General features: G+C 38.8%; 1 protein-coding gene across 1 annotated transcript in view; it reads right to left on the bottom strand.

The window, feature by feature from the left end:
* Positions 1-5,044: 5,044 nt before the first annotated feature.
* Positions 5,045-21,015, bottom strand: part of LOC123649037 (putative protein ZNF720) — a gene marked incomplete at its 5' end in the record, with an annotated part of 137,698 nt that continues 121,727 nt past the window's right edge. Inside the window, 2 exons of the mRNA XM_045566976.1 lie at positions 5,045-5,240; positions 6,457-6,595. Coding sequence (XP_045422932.1) covers positions 5,045-5,240; positions 6,457-6,595 — 335 coding nt within the window. The remainder of the gene's footprint in view (positions 5,241-6,456; positions 6,596-21,015) is intronic.

Here is a 21,015-nt window from a genome sequence, read left to right as displayed (position 1 = left end):
ATATAACTAAATATTACTTTAATTATTTTATTATTGCCTTCTGTAAGCATGTTAGTTCAACAAATTGCTCTAATGTTATTGGATGCCATAACCTTAGTTTAATTTGATTTTTAGATTTTGAAAATTGATATATATACTATGTATACTTTCACCTCTTTTTTTTTTTTTTTGAGACAGAGTTTTGCTCTGTTGCCCCGGATAGAGTGCCATGGCATCAGCCTAGCTCACAGCAACCTCAAACTCCTGGGCTTAAGCGATCCTACTGCCTCAGCCTCCTTAGTAACTGGTACTACAGGCATGCACCACCATCCCCGGCTAATTTTTTTTATATATATATTGTTTTAGTTGGCCAGATAATTTCTTTCTATTTTTAGTAGAGACAGGGTCTCACTCTTGCTCAGGCTGGTCTTCAACTCCTGACCTCGAGCAATCCTCCTGCCTCGGCCTCCCAGAGTGCTAGGATTACAGGCATGAGCCACCACACCCAGCCTCACCTGCTTTTTAATACAACATTATATTTGTGATATTTATTGGTCCCATTGCATATACCTATACTTAGTTCATTTTCAAGTTTTGTATTTTTTTCACATTGTAGTAAAATATATTATAAAAATGACATTTTAACTCTTTTTCTCATGTAAAGTTCAGTGGTATTAAGTATAGTCACATAATTTCTGTATGGATAGATAAGATGGTTTCATAACAATATGAATGTACTTAATGCCACTAAACATGAGGAAAAGGTAAACTTTATCCATAGTTGTACAATCATCATCTCTATTGATACAGAACGTTATATACATAATTTCACTGATGAATGGATAATTTATTTAAGGACAAATTACATTAAATAACACCAAAATGAAACATGAGAATTTTATGTATGTAATTGAAAAGACTTTTGTAAGTATAAAACATCAGAGTCAGCCGGGCGTGATGGCTCGTGCCTGTAATCCTAGCACTCTGGGAGGCCTAGGCAGGTGGATTGTTTGAGCTCAGGAGTTCGAGAACAGCCTGAACAAGAGCGAGACTCCAACTCTACTAAAAAATAGAAAGAAATTATCTGGCCAACTAAAAATAAATAAATAAATAAAAATATGTGTGTGTATATATATATACACATATGTATATGTATATATATGTATACATATATGTATATATATGTATATATGTATAAATATGTATTTTTATATATATGTGTGTGTGTGTATATATATATATATATATATATATATATATATATATATATATATATATATATATATATATATATATAAAATTAGCTGGGCATGGCGGCACATGCCCGTAGTCCCAGCTACCTGGCAGACTGAGGCAGGAGGATCACTTGAGCCCAGGAGTTTGAGGCTGCTGTGAGCTAGGCTGATGCCACGGCACTCACTCTAGCCCAGGCAACAGAGCGAGACTCTGTCTGAAAAAAAAAGAATCATTTAAAATAGAAACAAATATTGGCTAAAGCTAAAAGTTATCAAACCATTTATACTCTAAAATTTGTGATTAATTGTGAGATTAGAAGTCTATTTATGTAATTTCACAAAGAAATGTACAGTAAAGATCTTCATGATATATTCGTGACTGTATCCATTGAAAGAGAATTTTAAAGCTGGTAAAATAGGAGAGGAATGCTGTAGGAGGTTTCAAGAACACAGGAAGCCGATACTACAAACCACATCTTTCCTGAAATGGCAAAAAAAAACACAACAAAAAAAGTCCCCTGGATAAAATTTTGCTAACTATAGAAAATACTGAGACAGTTCACCTATGTGTGATGAGCAGTGTTCAGAAAAATTAGGGCAGACTTGCAGGTCTGGGTGTAACTCCATATACCCAAACCTTCAGTGCCACCAACACCAGCTTTCCTGTATCTCCCCCACATAGCCCCAAAAGCAACAGGACAAATTCTGGTAAAATATTCACCCTCCCCCACAAAAGGACCCTATTCTTGAATTCTCTCCCCTCTCAGAGTTCGGAGTTCATCCAGTGCACTCAAACAGACCATACATTTGGACCAGCTTAGGCCACACACTTGTATTCTGAGTGAATATTTCACTGATCCATATGGACCAGGCACAGCACTCAGGCCCCCAAGTTGAAACCACAGAGGAAATGCACATATGAACCCCTTTCAGATCTGGATAAAAAAGACCAGAATGCACCTAAAACCGTTCATGTATACTCTCATGTCTGACTGCACTGCCTATGAACCAATATCCTTACTAGAGAAGACAATTATAAATGTGCACCCAGACATTGGTTTTCCAGGTGTGTTCACTGGACAAGCAGCATTGGAAAAACCTGAGAACTTGCAATAAAAGCACATTCTTTGGCTGCAGACCAGAACCACTAAATAAATAACATGAAGGAGTTGTCCAACAATCCATGACAGCACAAGCCTTCTAGGTGATTCAGATGCATGCTGAATTTAACAACCACAGCAGCATCCAAGTCATAGCTTATCCCTGAGTTAGTGGATAGATCACTCTAGGAATACACCAAAGGCCTGTCATAATATGAGTTGTGACTCAAAACTTAAGAAAATTTATGAAAAAATAAATCTGATTGAAAATGTAGCCTTTATTGGCTTCTTTTTCTTCCTATTGCACCTTCCTCACTGCCCTTCTTGTGCTTCCTGGAATTACTTCCCAACCAAGCCACTTGCACTCATGTCTTGCAGCAGGATAATACAATTTGAAACAAATTGTAATTGATTTAGCATTTCATCAAATAATATATGAAACACATTTACTAAAAGACTATCAGACATTACATTTGATAATGGAGTTGAATATAACATTCTTCCTAGTATATTATGTTTGATATTTTCCTCATAAAGTCACAAATAAAAATAAAATGATTAAACACCTCTTCAAGCATGCCATAAACTAATAAGCACAAAAATAAACACAGCATTAGAATACAATTGAATCTTATTAATGTGATATATATGTTCTAAAATGTAGGGGTTTCTTACAAAACCCTTTTCCAGTGTGATAGTCACTTCGTCACATCTTGTAATACAGTTTATTATAATACTGATATTTGTCCCCTCCAAATCTCATTTTGAAATTTGGTGCCCAATATTGTGATAGGGCCTAGAGGACTGTTTTGGTCATGGGGAAAAGAATCCCTCATAAATGGCTTCAGGCCATTCTTGCAGAATTGAGTGAGTTCTCTGAGTTCCCATGAAATCTGGTTATAAAAGGATTGAAACCTCCCTCCTCTGTGTTTTGCCCTGTAATCTCTGTTCCTCTTTTTCTTCTCCTGAGGGTGGAAGGTTCCTGAAGCCTTCACCAGAAGTAGATATTGCCATTTTATTGTAAAGTATGGAGAACTATGAGCCAAATACACCTTTTTTTAGTAAATTACCCAGACTCAGGTATTGCTTCATAGCAACATAAATGGACTAACTAACAAACTAAGTAAAACTGATCATTCCCAATTATGTTCTCACATGTCCTCTTGTGTCTCGGAGATTTTTCTGCATAAAGTCAATATCACAATTTCAGTCAATGAGATAGAGAGAGAAATGCTAAGAGAGCATGGCCTTTCTAAATTTAAAAGTAATGCTTTCCAATAAAATTCCCTATATTCTATCACATTCACATGTACTCTTTGTTGCTGTTTGGAATGTGGTCTCATACTGGAAGGTGGAGCAGCCAACTTGAGTAAGCATGAGCACATCGACTAAGTACGGACAATATCAGAGAGGGTAAATGGAAACAAAATAGTACCCCATAAAGTCATTGCACTATATCATCAGTCCTGGACTGCTACCTATTCATCATGTGAAAAATACAAAATACACATATTTTATACTGTACAACAGTCTTTTCTTTATACAGCTGAACAGAAATTAGTACCTACAGAAGGAAATGTATTATTCTATTTCAATTGTGCCAACATTAAATGCATAAATATAACCTGAAACCCAGCTTTGTTATACTTATTTCCAAAATTCTCAATTCATTTTCCACTGTAGACACTATGGGTGGAAGGAGAAGATGTGCTGTAAAAAATAATGGGGAGTTCTAGCCTAAAAACTGGGTGAAATGTTTCAGGTTAAAATGCTCAAAGCAACTGACTGGCGAACTCCTCTTCCACCTTTCTCAGTACCTCAAACAGAGTTGGGATGGCATGAATAGAAACATTGATCGACTGAGTTGAAATAAGGGTGGTCCCTGCCACCTGTGACTCAGCTTCCATGGAAGGTCACCTGTGTACAGTTGATCTAACCTAAGCTGGGATTATACTTTGTATTTAGGGAAACTGGGGTTCTGTGTTTAACCACAGGACACATCATGTTGATTCTTCCTAGAACAGTTTCCCACAGGCATCTTTCTCTCTTTTATTCTGAACACTAATATTTTAAAGCTATTCCCACAGAATTTGATTCATCCACCATTCCACCTACTTTCCAGAAAACTGATATAAGCCTGAAAAAGTACAACAATCTGCTTTAGTCTTTTTTTTCTGTGACTCCCTTGATACAATTAGATGAATTTTGATTAAATATTTTGCTTACCATCTGTAAAGTTTCTCTCTCTATGATATTTCTTGTGATTTCTAAGTTTTTGATTTTTTGATAAAATGCTTATTTATTACATCTATAGAGTTTTTCTACTATGAATTCTTTTATGTTAAGATTGGAACTATGGGAAAAGGCTTTGCCACATTCTTCACATTTGTAAGACTTCTCTCCAGTATGAAATCTCTGACGCTGAATAAGACTTGAAGGATGAGTGTAAGATTTACTGCATGCTCTACATTTCTAACGTTTTTCTCAAGGATGAATTCTCTAGTGCTTAGTAAAACATGATTTATACTTAACGGTTTTGCCACATTGTTTACATTTCTAGGATTTCTCTCCAGTATGAATTTTCTGATGATTAATAAGACTTGAATGATAACCAAAAGATTTATTGCATAGTTTACATATGTAGGGTTTTTCTCCAGTATGAATTCTCTGGTGCTCTGTAAGATATGAATTATAGCTAAAGGCTTTGCCACATTCTTTACATTTGTAGGGTTATTCTCCAGTATGAATTCTCTGGTGCTCTGGAAGACGTGAATTATACCTAAGGGCTTTGCCAAATTCTTTACATTTGTAGGGTTTATCTCCAGTATGAACTGTCTGATGATGAATAAAACTTGAATAATGAGTAAAAGATTTACTGCATGCTTTACATTTGTAGGGTTTTTCTCCAGAATGAATTCTCTGATGCCTTGTAACATGTGAACAGCAGTTGAAGGCTTTGCCACATTCTGTACATTTGTAGGGTTTCACTAAAGTATGAATTCTCTGATGTTGAGTAAGTTGTGCATTATGATAAAAGGCTTTGCCACATTCATTACATTTGTAATTTTTCTTTCCAGTGTGAATTTTCTGATGATGAATAAGACTTGAACACTGAGTAAAAGATTTACTGCATGCTTCACATTTGTAAGGTTTTTCTGCAGTATGAGTTCTCTGATGTTGAGTAAGATATGAACTATGGGTAAAGGCCTTGCCACATATACTACATTTGTGGGGTTTCTCTTCAATATGAATTATCTCATATTTTTTTTAGATTTGATGATTGACTAAAGACTTTCTCACATTTATTATATATGTATGAGTTTACTCCAAAATGGATTCCTTGATGCTGACTATGATTTGATGACTGGGTAAAAGCTTCTAAAGATTTATTACATTCATAAGATTTCTGTTGAATTTGAACACAATGATAGAAAAAAAGCTTTGACTGTAAATGAAAGACTTTCTCACATTTTTTGAATTTGTAATGGTTCTATGGAAAATGAGTTTTCTGATGTTTTCTAGAGCTAGAACCTCAGTTATAAGTTTTCTCAGATTTATGGTATTGAAATTTTTTGTCTCCAGTATAAACATCCTGGTAATAATTTAGGGTAGTATCCTGGCTAAAGGACATTAATGTATTGTTATAGGTATTACGTCTTTGCCAATTATCTCTTCCCTGATGTTGCTTAAGCAATGATGAATGGGTAAGACCTTGTAGTGATCAAAGTTGTAGATTTTGGCATATTTTTGGTGGAAGTATAATGAACTTGTAACAAATGATCCATCAAATTGATCACATATAAAAACATTCCCTTCATTATCAAATCTCAGATCTTCAGAAATATTTGACTCAACATTTAATGCAATTCTACCTTTTACTTGATCCAAATCATTATTGTGAATAAGACCTAGGGCACTATTTAAATTTTCCAAATTTTCTTTTAGATAACATTTATGTTCCAAAAGTTGATGTTTATTTTTACTTACAGAACCTTGTGCTTCAGCAAAAGTAACTGATATACATGGAGATTTTTTTCCAAACTGTTCTTGATTTTTGACCCTTTCTATCAGGGATGTTATCATTATAGTTAGTTGTCCTACATTTTTTATGTTCATGATAACATCCATTCTGCCCTTCAAACTCATCCTGACTTGGCCAGTTTTTCTTTAAGTGTATATTTTCAAGGCCACAGCTCCCAAATATTCCCAATATCACTTTTTGGAATGGAGCTTCTATGCACTGCTTTTTCCACAGAGGTTGGGTGTAATGAGAAAATATATCTGAAAGATATCAAACATATTTAAAATTCCAATTACTATACAGGGGAATATACTTTACAACAAAAATATGCAAAATGATACTAAGTTGAGGTTGGGCATGGTGGCTCACGCTTGTAATCCTAACACTCTGGGAAGCCAAGGAGGGTGGATTGTTTGAGCTCAGGAGTTCGAGACCAGCCTGAGCAAGAGCGAGACCCCATCTCTACTAAAAATAGAAAGAAGTTAGCTGGACAATTAAAAAATATATAGAAAAAACTAGCTGGGCATGATGGCGCATGCCTGTAGTCCCAGCTACTTGGGAGGCTGAGGCAGAAGGATTGCTTGAGCCCAGGAGTTTGGGGTTGGTGTGAGTTAAGCTGATGCCACGGCACTCTAGCCCGGAGAACAGGGTGAGACTTGGTCTCAAAAAAAAAAATGATACTAAGTTGAGAACATCATGATGGTTGAATCAAAAAACTGAGACCTTTTTTTCTTCACTGATATACAAACTTAACACAAATATGCTAAAGAAAAACCAATTGAGTTTACAATACCCCCAGTGAGTACAAAGATAAGAAAGGACAAATTAAGTGAGAAAAATCTTATTGCATTTGTGCACCACAGCAGGGAGCAATCAGAAAAAAAACTTTCCGCTCATTGTTTCTCCCTCTGGAAACAAACCAAATAGTTTTTCCGGAGGTATCTAAAGCTAGTTGTTGCTTTTTTAAATATGAATCACTAAAGGGAATAGAGATATAGTTCAAATGACAGATCAGGTGAACTGATAACAAAGAAGAATGACATTAACCAAGGAAGAGATTAAATGCTTTCAAGAGAAAACATAGATAAGGAGGTAAAAGACCGCTACAGGGAGAACTATGAAACCCTGAGGAAGAAAATAGCAGAGGATGTAAACAGGTGGAAAACCATACCATGCTCATGGATTGGAAGCATGAACATTATTAAAATGTCTTTACTACCCAAAGTGATTTACAGATCCAATGCAATCCCTATTAAATTACCAACATCAAGTTTCACAGATACAGAAAAAATAATTTTACACTTTGTATGGAACCAGAGAAGACCATGTTTAGCAAGAGCAATTTTAGGCAATAAGAACAAAATGGAAGACATTCATTTACCAGACTTCGAACTATACTACAAGGCTGTGATTATTAAAACAGCTTGGTATTGGCATAAGAACAGGGACACAGACCAGTGGAACAGAACTGAAATTCCAGATATAAAACCATCCTCATATACCCATCTAATCTTTGACCAAGGAGACAAAAACATACTCTGGGGAAAAGAACCCTTATTCAATAAACAGTGCTGGGAAAACTGGATACCCACATGTAGAAGACTGAAACAGGACTCACACCTTTCACCTCTCACAAAAATCAGCTCATGGTAGATAACAGACTTAAACCTAAAGTGTGAAACTATTAGAATTCTAGAAGAAAATGTGGGGAAAACTCTTACAGACATTGGCCTAGGCAAAGAATTTATGAAGAAGACCCCAAAGGCAAAAAAAAAAAAAAAACAACTTTATTTTATCTCTTTAGAGGAGGGAGAGAGACTGAGACAGAGAGAGAAAAGTGGAGAAAGAGAGAGAAAGAGAGAAGGTAAAGGGGGAAAGAGAGCAGGGAGACAGTGTGGCACCCCAAAGAAAGAGAAAAGAGATGTCAGCATGGAGGACAAGTGGCTCACTGATTTTAAGGGGGATGAAGAGAAAAAAATATAGTGATGGCTGTCCTGTCAGTTGATAACTAAAGCAGCAGCAGGTAGATAACAAAACTGCAAGGATGTCCAAAGTTCAAGACTTGGTTTCCTGCCTTTAATTGGAGAAGGGATTGTGAACTCAAATAAAATTTTAAGGCTCACCCCTCCGCTGGCTTACTGAATGGACCCCCTGTGGCCAAAGGAATATCCTAAAACTAAATTGCCTGCCAGGGGGAGGAAGGTCAGACATGCCTTCTCATGCCCCCCTCCCTTCTTGGGGACATCCTTTGTAACCCATTAACAGGCCTAAGAGAATGCAAGTCCCTGCAGGTCCTCAATTTACACAACAAACCTATGTCCGGTGGCTTGTCTCTGATTAACAGCTCCTTATGTTAAAATATTTCAAGCCTTTAGACACATCTTTCTGTCTTTAGCCAATTACAAGTCAAAGAATCTTTAAACCCACCTAGAACCTATAAGCCCCAACTTTGAGATGGCCCACCTTTTCGGGCCAAACCAATCCATGCCTCCCACGTATTGATTTATGACTTTATCTGTAACCTCTGCCTCTCTGAAATGTATAAAACCAAACTGTAACCCAGCCACAGTGAGTCCACTTGCTCAAGGCTTCTTGGGCGTGGCTCTGGGTCAAGGTCCTCAAATTTGGCTCAGAGTAAATCTCTTTAAAATTATTTTACAGAATTTGGCTTTTTTGTTGTTGACAGGATTATCACAAGAGATGTGACTCTGTCCTGGAGATGTGGTTGAGGCTGTTTACTTCTGCTGTTTACTTAGCAACTCTGTAAAAACAGATTCTCAAAAAACAATTTTGAAAGAGAGAGGTTTACATCTCTTTTCCATCCATCTAGCTCTTTTCAGAAATTGTGCAAAAGAGAACTGCAGAATGCTTGTTAATTATAGGATCGATCTTTAACTGTTATGGGGGAAATTGTAGCATTAGGTATTTTCCTATGTGGGATAAGGTATTTTCTTGTTATTTTTACAAAGCTACATCTTTCAATTATATACAAGAGAATAGCAATCATGCCTTGGATACTTGTTATCAAACTTCTTTCAGACAGTACTGTTTAAAAACATTTTTATTCCTAGCACTCTGGGAGGCCGAGGCGGGCGGATCATTTGAGCTCGGGAGTTCGAGACCAGCCTAAGCAAGAGCAAGACCCCATCTCTACTAAAAATAGAAAGAAATGATCTGAACAGCTAAAAATATATAGAAAAAATTAGCCGGGCATGGTGGTGCATGCCTGTAGTCCCAGCTGCTCGGGAGGCTGAGGCAGGAGGATTGCTTGAGCCCAGGAGTTTGAGGTTGCCGTGAGATAGGCTGATGCCACGGCACTCTAGCCTGGGCAACAGAGTGAGACTCTGTCTCAACAAAAAATAAAAATAAAAAACATTTTTATAATTTTCTAAAGTTATTTTACTAAAGCTGCTTACTATTAAAAATAAATAACAGAAAAGAGTGCATTTTGTCTGTTATTGTCTTTTATTAGCTGTATCTGTTAGCTTAGAAAATGACCTTTCTGTGAACACACCTTTCACAGGGTCTTAGCCAATTGGCTGTTTAAACAGATATTCTGGGAGAAAATGATGGTGTACGAGGGCTGCCCAGAAAGCATCCAGCTATGTAATATGAAAAATAGAGACATGCATGGCTGACTACTTTTCAGACAGCCCTATTTTATAAAACAAATCATTGCTTTTAAGATAGAGTTTCCAAAGTCTTATCCTGGCTGGAGTTATTTTGTACAAATTACACGTTGTATGCCTGACCTGAAACATTTGCACAGAGGATCACAACCAAAATTGTGAACTAAGAGCGTTGGAAGTGAATTTCTTTGTTTTTAGTTTTGAAAGCTTAAACTAAATTGTCTTGGAATTTAAAGCTGTATTTCTGCAGCTTTCAGTATAGAGAAAAAGAGTAAATTGAACCTGACAGTTTTTATGTCAGGGAAAACTCCACAACATGTATAGGAAGCATAGATGAACTCATTTGCATAAAGCTATAGCATTGAAATACACTGTTGTATTTGTTTTCATATTTTTGCATCAAAACTAAAGAAGCAATTAAAGGCAGGGTTATTATTATTATTATTATTATTATTATTTTGAGACAGAATCTCACTCTGTTGCCAGGGCTAGAGTGCCGTGGCATCAGCCTAGCTCACAGCAACCTCAAACTCCTGGGCTCAAGCAATCCTTCTGCCTCAGCATCCCCAGTAGCTGGACTACAGGCATGTGCCACCATGCCCAGCTAATTTTTCTATATATTTTTAGCTGTCCAAATCATTTCTTTCTATTTTTAGTAGAGACGGTGTCTCGCTCTTGCTCAGGCTGGAGGGTTAAATTTTATATTAAAGTAAGTTGTAACTTTTTAATTGAGTTCCACTAAACTGAATGGTGTGATTTTTCAAGGAAGATTTTATGTGTTGATGAATTCTAAATTTACATTTTATTCTTAGGGCAGCTAGATCTAAATAAAATGTTTTGAAGCTTATCAGAAACTCATATATATGCTATATATAATATATTCATATGTAACAAGTATAAATATAAATTCACCTAACAAAAGAACAAAAAATACACGGGCCAAAAACCAACAAAACTGAAAGGAAAAATAAATCATCCAACAATGAGGGTTAGAAACTTAATTGCAGTTTCTTTTCTTTTCTTTTCTTTTCTTTTTTCTTTCTTTTTTTTTTTTTTTTTTTTGAGACAGAATCTCACTCTGTTGCCTGGGCTAGAGTGAGTGCCATGGCGTCAGCCTAGCTCACAGCAACCTCAAATTTGTGGACTCAAGCAATCCTCCTGCCTCAGCCTCCCGAGTAGCTGAGACTACAGGCATGCACCACCATGCCCAGCTAATTTTTTCTATGTATATTTTTAGCTGTCTGGATCATTTCTTTCTATTTTTAGTAGAGACAGAGGTCTCGCTCTTGCTCAGGCTGGTCTCAAACTCCTGACCTTGAGCAATCCTCCCACCTTGGCTTCCCAGAGTGCAATGAAAATATTGTACTTTCAATAATGGATAAAAAAAAGATCAATCAGAAAATAGAAGACTTGATCTGTATATTAACTAGGCCTAGCAGACATGTATAGGATACTCTACCCTGAAAGAGCAGAATATATATACTTCTTAAGTGCACATGGAACATTTTCCAGGATAGACTATATTCTAGGCTTTATATAAACAACAATAAAAATAAAAGAATTTTACAAACACAAAAAAGATTCTCTGACCACAATAAAAAGAAATTAAAAATTAATGACTGCTAGAAATTTGATAAACATTAAACATGAAATCCTAAGCAACAACTTTGTCAAAGAAGAAATCAAAAAACAATTAGAAAAAAAATTTTGAGATGAATGAAAATAAAAATTCATCATAAAAAATTGGGATGCAGAAAAAATAGTGCTGAGCTAGTAATTTATAGCAGTAAATGCCTACATGAAAAAGGAAGAAAGATTTCAAATCAATACCCCCAGGTTTGTCAAATATTTTAAAGGATGTTAGAATTGGCCAGAGATATTCACAAACACCATGGCTGGGCCTGGATAGAATAAAACAGAAATGTGTATGTATGTCACCAAAATGTTTGGGGATTTCTCCCCATGAACCAACAGTGCAGCAGACAACACCTGGGTGCTCTATAATTCAGTTTCATTCTGACACCATTACCTGGAACTTCAGTGCCCTCTCTTGGTGTGGGCACCCCACCTTCCAGAAACCTGCATGTATCCAACTCTCCAGAAGCTCTAGGAACCCAGTCCTTTTGGATATTTATTGAAGCCTCCTTAGGCAGACATGATTGATTAAATCATTGGCTGTGGGTGATCATCTTAACTTCAACCTATGCTCCTCCTTGAAGGTTGGGGGGATACGGCTAGTAAGTGGTCTTACTGGAGTAAGATTGTAGGACCATAGCTCTGGGTAAGAGACTGAAACATCCAGATGAAGAAGTGGCACTGCTTCTACATGTGGAGCGAGGACACCTGTTCTAGGTTGCACAAGTGACTTTCTGTGAGTTTAGAAAGAGGAATTCCTCTTGCTTCCTTTGCTAATTCTCTCCAGTCCCTTTCTCTCTCTTCCATTTCCTGGCTGCACGTGCATCACAGCCTTTCTCCTTCTCTGCCTGTGCTACGGCTACAGCTTGCTCTCTGCTCTCCCCACTCCGTGTCATCTCACACAGGGCTCTGTGAGTGCTGATAAATAGTATGAAATGTTGCTAATGCAATGAGAAATGGTGTTGAACTGGAGAGACTGAGGCCATTTTCAGGCTTTAAATACAACATTCTGACCACTTAGCTGAGATAAGAGGCCAGCAGTGTCAATGATATCATCTAAGCCCTGTTAGAATGACTCATCCAAAAGACCAATGATAAGTGTTGGCAAGAATGTGGACAAAAGGGAACACCTGTACACCATTGGTGGGAATGTAAAGTAGTACAACCATTCTGGAAGATGGTGTGGACATTCTTCAAAAGACTAAAAATAAAAGTACTTTATAATATCACAATTCCACTCTTGGGTATATATCTAAAGGAATGCAAATCATTATGTTGAAGATATATCTGCACTCCCACATTCATTTCAGCATTATTCACAATAGTCAAGATATGCAAGCAACCTAAGTGTCCATCAACAGATAAATGGATAAAGAAGTGTGGTTTATATGCACAATGGAATACTATCAAGCCTTAAAAAAGAAGAAAATTCTATCACTTGTGACAACATGGGTGGAACTGGAATATATTATGTTAAGTGATGTAAGCCAGGCACAGAATGACAAATAGTGTGGATCTCACTATTATGGGCCCACCAGGTTCTTGTCCATTGTGCAGTAACCAACCAATATACTGAAACAGCAGTTGTTGCTGCAGAGAGTTTAATAATTTGGTGGCTGCCAAATGAGGAGGTGGGAGACAACCTCACATATGCCTCCCAAAGGTGTGTTGGACTGGGATTTTTGAGGGAGTTTTGGTGGGTAAGGTGCCAAGGGGTTGGGATGGCTGATTTTTTGGGTGTGGGAAACGAAATCTTGAGGTGTGGAAACTGCATTGGTGCACTGAGTCAGTTCCTCAGAGGGGTCTTCATACTGGCTGGTGTCAGCAGACCCATAAGAATTCAGGATCTCAAAAATGTCTCAATTGGAAATTTTAGGTTTTTTAACATTAAATGTGTCATCTTATAGAGAGAATGAAAAGAAGTTAGCACCTTGTGACAGGGTGTACTTGACTTCTAGGCAGAAAGCAACTATAAGGAGAAGGGCTAAAGGGCAAGCTGTAAGTAACTGCAAGGAGGCAGGCGAGAGGGGGAGCTGGTTAGTGCTTAGCTGTGTTTCTCTTGAAAGTCTGTATTTTATTTAGAGGTTAATGTTTGCTTTTCATTAGCGTGGTTTCATCACTTATATGTGGAATCAAAAAGGTAGACCTCACAGAAACAGAGAAGCAAGACTAGAAAGGTGGTTACCACAGTCTGGGGCAGGGGGGAGGGACAGATGGGTAAAGGGAAGATGTTCATGGAAGAATACAAACTTTCAGGCCTGGCATGGTGGCTCATGCCTGTAATCCTAGCACTCTGGGAGGCCGAGGTGGGTGGATTGTTTGAACTCAGGAGTTTGAGACCAGCCTGAGCAAGAGCGAGACCCCTGTCTCTACAAAAAATAGAAAGAAATTATATGAACAGCTCAAAAAATAAAAATAAAAAAAGTAAAAAAAAAAAAATAAAGAATATAAACTTTCAATTAGACTGGAGGAATAAGTGATCTATTGCACTGCACGGTGACCGGAGTTAATAATAATGTATTGCATATTTAAAAATTCCAAAACTAGAATTGTAATATCCTTACCACAAAAAAGATGAATTGGAAAGGTAACAAATATGGTAATTAGCTTTATTAAAATTTTCCATGATGTGTACACATATCAAAACATCACATTTTACCCCATAAAGATACAAAATTATTATTTGTCAAAAAAAGATAAACTAAAACTTGCAACCTGTTTTAGTCCTGGTGCTATTGATGTTTGGCCACCACCTGGTGACCACCTTCAAACGGAGAAGGAAGCATAAGGTTGAGAAGCAGCCACTTTAACATTGGAGCCTAAATCAGGACTTAGCTCCTGCTTGTGGATGGGGATTTTTTTTTTTTTTTTGAGGCAGAGTCTAGATCTCTCACCCAGGCTAGAGTGCCATGGCATCGGCCTAACTCACTGAAGCCTCAAACTTGTGGGCCCACATGATCCTCCTCCCAGAACCTCCCAAGCATCTGAAACTACAGGTCCACACCACCACACCAGCTAATTTTTTCTATGTTTAGTAGAGTTGGGGTCTCCCTCTTGCTCAGCCTAGTCTTGAACTCCTGAGCTCAAGAGATTCTCCCACCTTGGCCTCCCAGAGTGCTAGGATGCTAGGATTATAGGTGTGAGCCACCATAAGCCACCTTCCTTTTGGCGGGGGTTGGGGGGAGGGCAGAATCTAGGTCTGTCCCCAGGGCTAGAGTGCAGTGATATCATCATAGCTCACTGCAACCTCAAATTCCTGGGCTCAAGTGATCTGCCTGTCCTAGCCTCCTGGGTAGCTGAGACTACAGGCATGCACCACCATGTCTGGCTAATTTTCTTTTCTTTTCTTTTCTTTTTTTTTTTTTTTTGCTATTTTTTGTAGACGTGGGGTCTTGCCCTTTCTCAAGCTGATCTCAAACTCCTGGCTTCAAGCAATCCTCCTGCCTCTGCGTCCCAAAGTGCTAGGATTACAGTCATGAGCCACTGTGCCAAGCCTGGGATGTGTTCTTTTGAAGAATTCTCCCCAACTAGTGGCTGGCCCTCCAAAAAGGACTTGGCACACTTCACGATGTCCCCAACCCAGTACACTGGCTCTGCTGGCCAGACACTCTCACAAGAGCTGAGCCTGAAACCAGAAGTTGGAGACGGAACTGCCAGCTAGGAGGATTCTGAGGCTCCATAGGACATTATTTTATTTAGCCTCATAGCACTTCCTCTAGTTCAAGCAGGCAGCTTTTCTAGTATTCGACGGCAAGCACAAAACATTACAGATACACACACACACACACACACACACACACACACACACCATGAGCAACATTTTAATCTACGTGAGTGTATTTTGCTCTAGGAGTGATCAGGTCCATCCGGATTCAATCTGGGTAGGTTTTCTTCTTCTCATGTGATACATAGAAATTGCATTTCTCACATGTCTGTGACAAGAGTACACATAATGTTATTATATGCATAATTTTATGAGGCCCTGTACCAAATTGGAATAATTTACTGGCAGCAGTTTTCATCGAATCATTGCTTAAAAGCACAGATGTGACATCCACTCCCTAATTAGGATTTTGTTATAGGCTGTCTTTTTTTCTTTTTTAATAGAAATAGAGGGTCTGCAGACTTCTTTTTTTCCTTTTTAACTTTTGAGGAAAACAAGTTGTATTTTTCCATGAAGTGGAACTTCCATGTTACTTCACAGGTTCTCTCTGTAGTCCCCTGTCACACCCTCCAGCTTGTTACGCAGTACAACCCTTTTCTGACCTCCTGCACTTCTCACCGGACCCTGACCATAGCAGTCAAGAGCAGGTGAGCCTCACCCTTCTAATCTGTTCTAGCATCAAGGAGGATGTCCTAGGCTCTGCCTCTGCCAGCTGATACAACGTTACTGTACTTTGCAGTTGCAATAGATGGCTGCCCTCCATCCAGGATGCAGTGTCATTTGGTATCACCCATGGGTTGACTCCCAAGAACAATTTACCCATATAATTTTTCTGGGAGGTCTTAACAAGGAAGCTTAAGGGGACCCTGGAAATATTCTTTTTTTTTTTTTTTTCTGAGACAGAGTCTCACTCTGTTGCCCAGGCTAGAGTGCCATGGCATCAGCCTCGCTCACGGCAACCTAAAACTCCTGGACTCAAGCAATCCTCCTGCCTCAGTCACCCGAGTAGCTGGGACTACAGGCATGTGCCACCATGCCCAGCTAATTTTTCTATATATTTTTAGCTGTCCATATAATTTCTTTCTATTTTTAGTAGAGACGGGGGTCTCACTCTTGCTCAGGCTGGTCTCGAACTCCTGAGCTCAAACGATCCACCCGCCTCAGCCTCCCAGAGTGCTAGCATTACAGGCATGAGCCACCATGCCCGGCCGACCCTGGAAATATTCTTTTACATGGTCCTAGGCCAGGGAGTTCAGCCCAGGTATGAGACAGACAACCTCTCTCCCTCCATACACTTCCTGGTCCAGGACTCGGAAATCCTATGAGAACACCCTGCTGGGGTAGAAGGTGGAGGAGGGGGAGAGCCCTTGGAAAGCACTGGTGGTTCCTGGGGTCCCAGGAGAGTTTAGAACTTCCCCGCAGACAGAAGCCCTCCTTCCTCATTTTTGGTACAATACACTTGAAGGCAAGAGAAACTTCACTGCATGTTTTCACTTTTATATTTATATTTTACTTATTTCATTTTACCAAAGATGCGTCTTTAAACCACCAGATGAAGTATCTAGGATTCATTCTTTTTTTTTTTTTAAGTATCATTTATCCCTATTTAAAGACAGATTTTCTCTATATCTAACAGCTACATAGAAAAAAAGTTATGAAATTATCCTTGGTTTTACAATGATATATAAATAAACATTAAAATTCTCCAATTCAACAGTGTATGCAGGATTACTGTGGGGGTTTTTTTGGGTTGTTTGTAGACATCAGCCAGTGTCTCTATGAGTGACACGGTGCAATGAAGAATGCTCCAGACCACAATCTCGGCTGAAGGAGGAGGAGAGACTCTTTTCATTTCAAAGAGCTCTAGAACCTCTCCAAATCTCTGTATTGTAGTAAGCACATTGTTTTAAACAAGTCTATTTAGTGATATACTAAACTTATAATTATCTTGTTTTTTCCTTGTTCCTTAAGGCCATAAAGAAAAGGGCAGAGACCCAATATCAATCACACTCCCATGCATTCCAAAGCCTGCTGTATGCAGCTGGCTGATAACAATCATATCCCAAGCTCTATTTGCAGGACTGCCAGATATCCGCCTTTCTCACAGCCCCTTTGCCCAGGCCTTTATGCCTTTTCTAACATCCTCTACATTGTTAAAATTAAGTCCTGGAATACAGAGGTAAGAGCTGAGGAAGCTGCCCCTGGTCGAGAAAGGGAGTCCCTGCACAGAACCAGTGCTTTCTTCACCCCATCTCCACTGCATGCCCATCGACACAGATTACTGGCCATTTAGTACAAACAAACAAGCAAAAAAAAAAAAAAAATACAGCTTGTGCACCTACACTAGATCCTTTATGTACGATAAAAGAATGGGGCAGGGGAAAGTGAAAAACTAGAGAAAAGGACACTTAACCACCAGGATGTGCTAGAACAATACTGCAGTTTTCCACATGAGAATGTCTGCTGGGTCTGTAGGAGCAGAGGTCTGGGGTAAATCAGGAGGTTTGTTCTTAGTAGACACTCCTGTCTGTTGCTGGAACACATCAATTGTGTCTTTGTCCTCCCTTTCCAGCTGTGTAGGTGAGTCTGATACATTGATTGGTGCCCATCAAATGGGAACCTGATCCCCCTTGTGGACAAGCCCTGCCATTCACAGCAGCCTTCCTCTCGCTCACTAGGTGGGGTGAGCCTCTTCCCCCTCAACTGCACCCAGAATCATCCTATCTGCCACCTTCAAACTCAGAGGACAGCAAGGCAAGGCTCATACCTATAATCCTAGCACTCTGGGAGACCAAGGCAAGAGGATCACTTGAGCTCAGGAGTTCGAGACCAGCCTGAGCAAGAGCGAGACACTGTCTCTACTAAAAATAGAAAGAAAAAATTAGGGGCACATCATGGTATGCACCTTTAGTCCCTCCCTGAGGCAGGAGGATCACTGAAGACCAGGAGTTGGAGGTCGCTGTGAGCTAGGCTGATGCCACAGCACTCTAGCCCAGGCAACAGAGTGGGACTCTGTCTCAAAAAAAAAAAATAATAATAATAATTGAACAAAAAATTAATTGCTCTCAGCCTTGATTCAGACTCTTTCTCAGCCACAGTGGAGCCTGAAGTCCCTTCAGCTGCAACTTCAGAAAAGAGGTCGGGAGCCTGCAAGTGAGGAGCCAGCAGGCAGCAGCACGAGGAGGCAGAGCTGCTCTTATCACCCATCCCTACAACAGCAACAGCAATGGAACTGCTACTACTAACAATACTAAAGTGGTGATAATAACAATAATGCACAACAATAATTTTAATTTGGGGTATGTTTCATTTATATATAGATTTATTATATATAATAATCTGTAATTTATTTTTAGTTAAAACACATTACTTTTGCCAAAATCAACAGGACCCCACTACACCCACCCAACAAATGAATCTCACCTAGGGACCTATGGCCACCTATCTGCCTGTTCCAGCCGTCTCACCACTCCACCCCCACTCCCTGATCTGGTTGATTTTTCTGAGACAGTGTAGTGGCCTCGACACCTGTATGATCTATCCTACCACTCCCCTGACCAGTGGCTAAGTCCCCTGCCTACAGGGCACATCTGCTTTACCTGAACACTCTCTGGACCAGAGGGGATATCTCGTCAGTGGGACCACTCAGTTGGCCAGTGACAAAGTCCCCTTCCTATTGGGGAGACCTGGTCAGTCCGACTGCTCCTTGAACCAGCTGCTAAGTCCACTGCCCTCTAGTTGTGGCCCACTATGCTGCCTGTCAGTTGACCCTTGACCTCAAAGAGAGGAGAAAAGCAAGGGCAGCATCCACCCAACCCTGACCCTCTGGGCCCATGGTGGGAAATGATGGCAGCAGGCCTGCCCCCCATGTGTGGCCACAGGCCAGCAGAGCACAGGTCGTGGGGCCACTCCAACCACTTCCTAACTCCATCCTCACCTGCCGTGTATATTGTTTACTATGCTAAGTACTTTTATAATAATGTATAGTCTTTGTAGATGTCCTGAAGTGCCTGGTATATGTTAAAAGTAAGGGTAGTAAAAATGGCATGTTTTATGAGTTTTTTTGCTTAAAATTTATATGGAATATTATTTTGGGGGAATGGCCAAACCACTTCCTTGAACAGTATGTGCTTGTGCACTGATGCAGGCAAGAAGGAGAAGGAAATGCAGAGAGCTCTGTGCCAGTGCTAGCCCACTGGATTGATGGCAGAGAGAAGGATAAAAAGGGGAATGGTTCAATGCCAAGATGGTCATATTCAAAAGATACCTCAGATTACAGCCACCATTACATATGTGCACTTTTATTTAATAGTTCTTTGTGCATAGTGGAAAAGTTTTTATATATAATATTTAGTTTTGCTAGATGTTTAGAAGTACTTGATGTATTTGAAAGTAAAAGTAGTAGAATAACACTTCTTGTAAATAGATTTTCAAAATTAATGGAAATTGTCTTTGAAATGAAATTGTTAAACCACCTTTATGAACACTATACTCTCTTTACTTGTTCATTGGGTTGATGGAGATGGAAGGGAAAAAAATTGTACAATGTTATCTGCCAGTAATACTAGAAAAATTCAGCTTACCCATTGCCCTATATGTTATATGCATTTCATTTAACTTTGCAGTACCGTACATAACATGCATAGAGATGGTCCCCAACAATGGTGTGACTTAGACTTTTTGACTTTACAATGGTATAAAAGAAATACACATTCAGTATGCTCCTTGATTTATGGTGAGTTGTGTCTGGAAAAACCCACTGCAAATTGAAAATATTGTATGTTAAAAACACACTATTGACTTCAGATATTTTCCACTTATGATGTATTCCTTGAGAGTAACCCTATCATAAGTTGAGGAGCATCTATATACTGGACAAATGAGTTTTACTTTTAACTTTATATTATGTCTCTAGATACTAAAGACGTTGCCAATGTATGGCAAAAGTAGAGTTAGTAAACTAACACACTTTGTACACTTATGTTAATATTCACATAAAGGCAGTTTTCCCAAAAGTTCTTCTGGTAATGAAATTGAAATGCCACATGTAAGTTCTGCATGTGCCTATACTCAGTTACCTGTTTCAGTGGAGCAGAGTTGAAAGAAATAAAGGATTGTAGGCCAAAATGTTCCTATTAGAAACATTTTTAGATATAAACATTGTTACATATGTGTAATTTATTTAATGCTACTATTTCGGCCAGGAGCAGTGGCTCACACCTGTAACCCTAGCACTCTGAGAGGCCAAGGTGGGAGGATCGCTTGAGGTCAGGAGCTGAGACCAGCTTAACAAGAGCGAGACCTTGTCTCTACTAAAAATAGAAAAGAAATTAGCCAGTCAACTAAAAATAAAAACAAAAAATTAGCTGGGTATGGTGGCTCGCACCTGTAGTACCAGCAACTCTGGAGGCTGAGTCAGGAGGATCACTTGAGCTCAGGAGTTTGAGGTTTCTGTGAGCTAGGCTTACACCAGGGTACTCATTCTAGCCTGGGCAACAAAGTGAAACTCTGTTAAAAAAAAATACTACTATTTATATGGTAGACAAACATAAGTCCTTATTTGTAATACCTAGGCTTTCTAGACTCTAGAAGTGCACAAAGCATGTTAAAAGTAGAGGTAACAAATAATGTATGTTTCATATATTTTTATTAAAATTCATATAAAATATTGTCTTTTGTAAGTGAAGCAATCAAAGTACTGAAGGAAATTAAAATATTTTAACTCAAAATATACTTCTTTGACACATTTTGT

Source organism: Lemur catta, chromosome 13, assembly GCF_020740605.2.
Source record: "Lemur catta isolate mLemCat1 chromosome 13, mLemCat1.pri, whole genome shotgun sequence".
Lineage (NCBI taxonomy): Eukaryota > Metazoa > Chordata > Mammalia > Primates > Lemuridae > Lemur > Lemur catta.
Note: the sequence above shows the minus strand (reverse complement) of the source record. Positions and strands in the feature narration are given on the sequence as shown.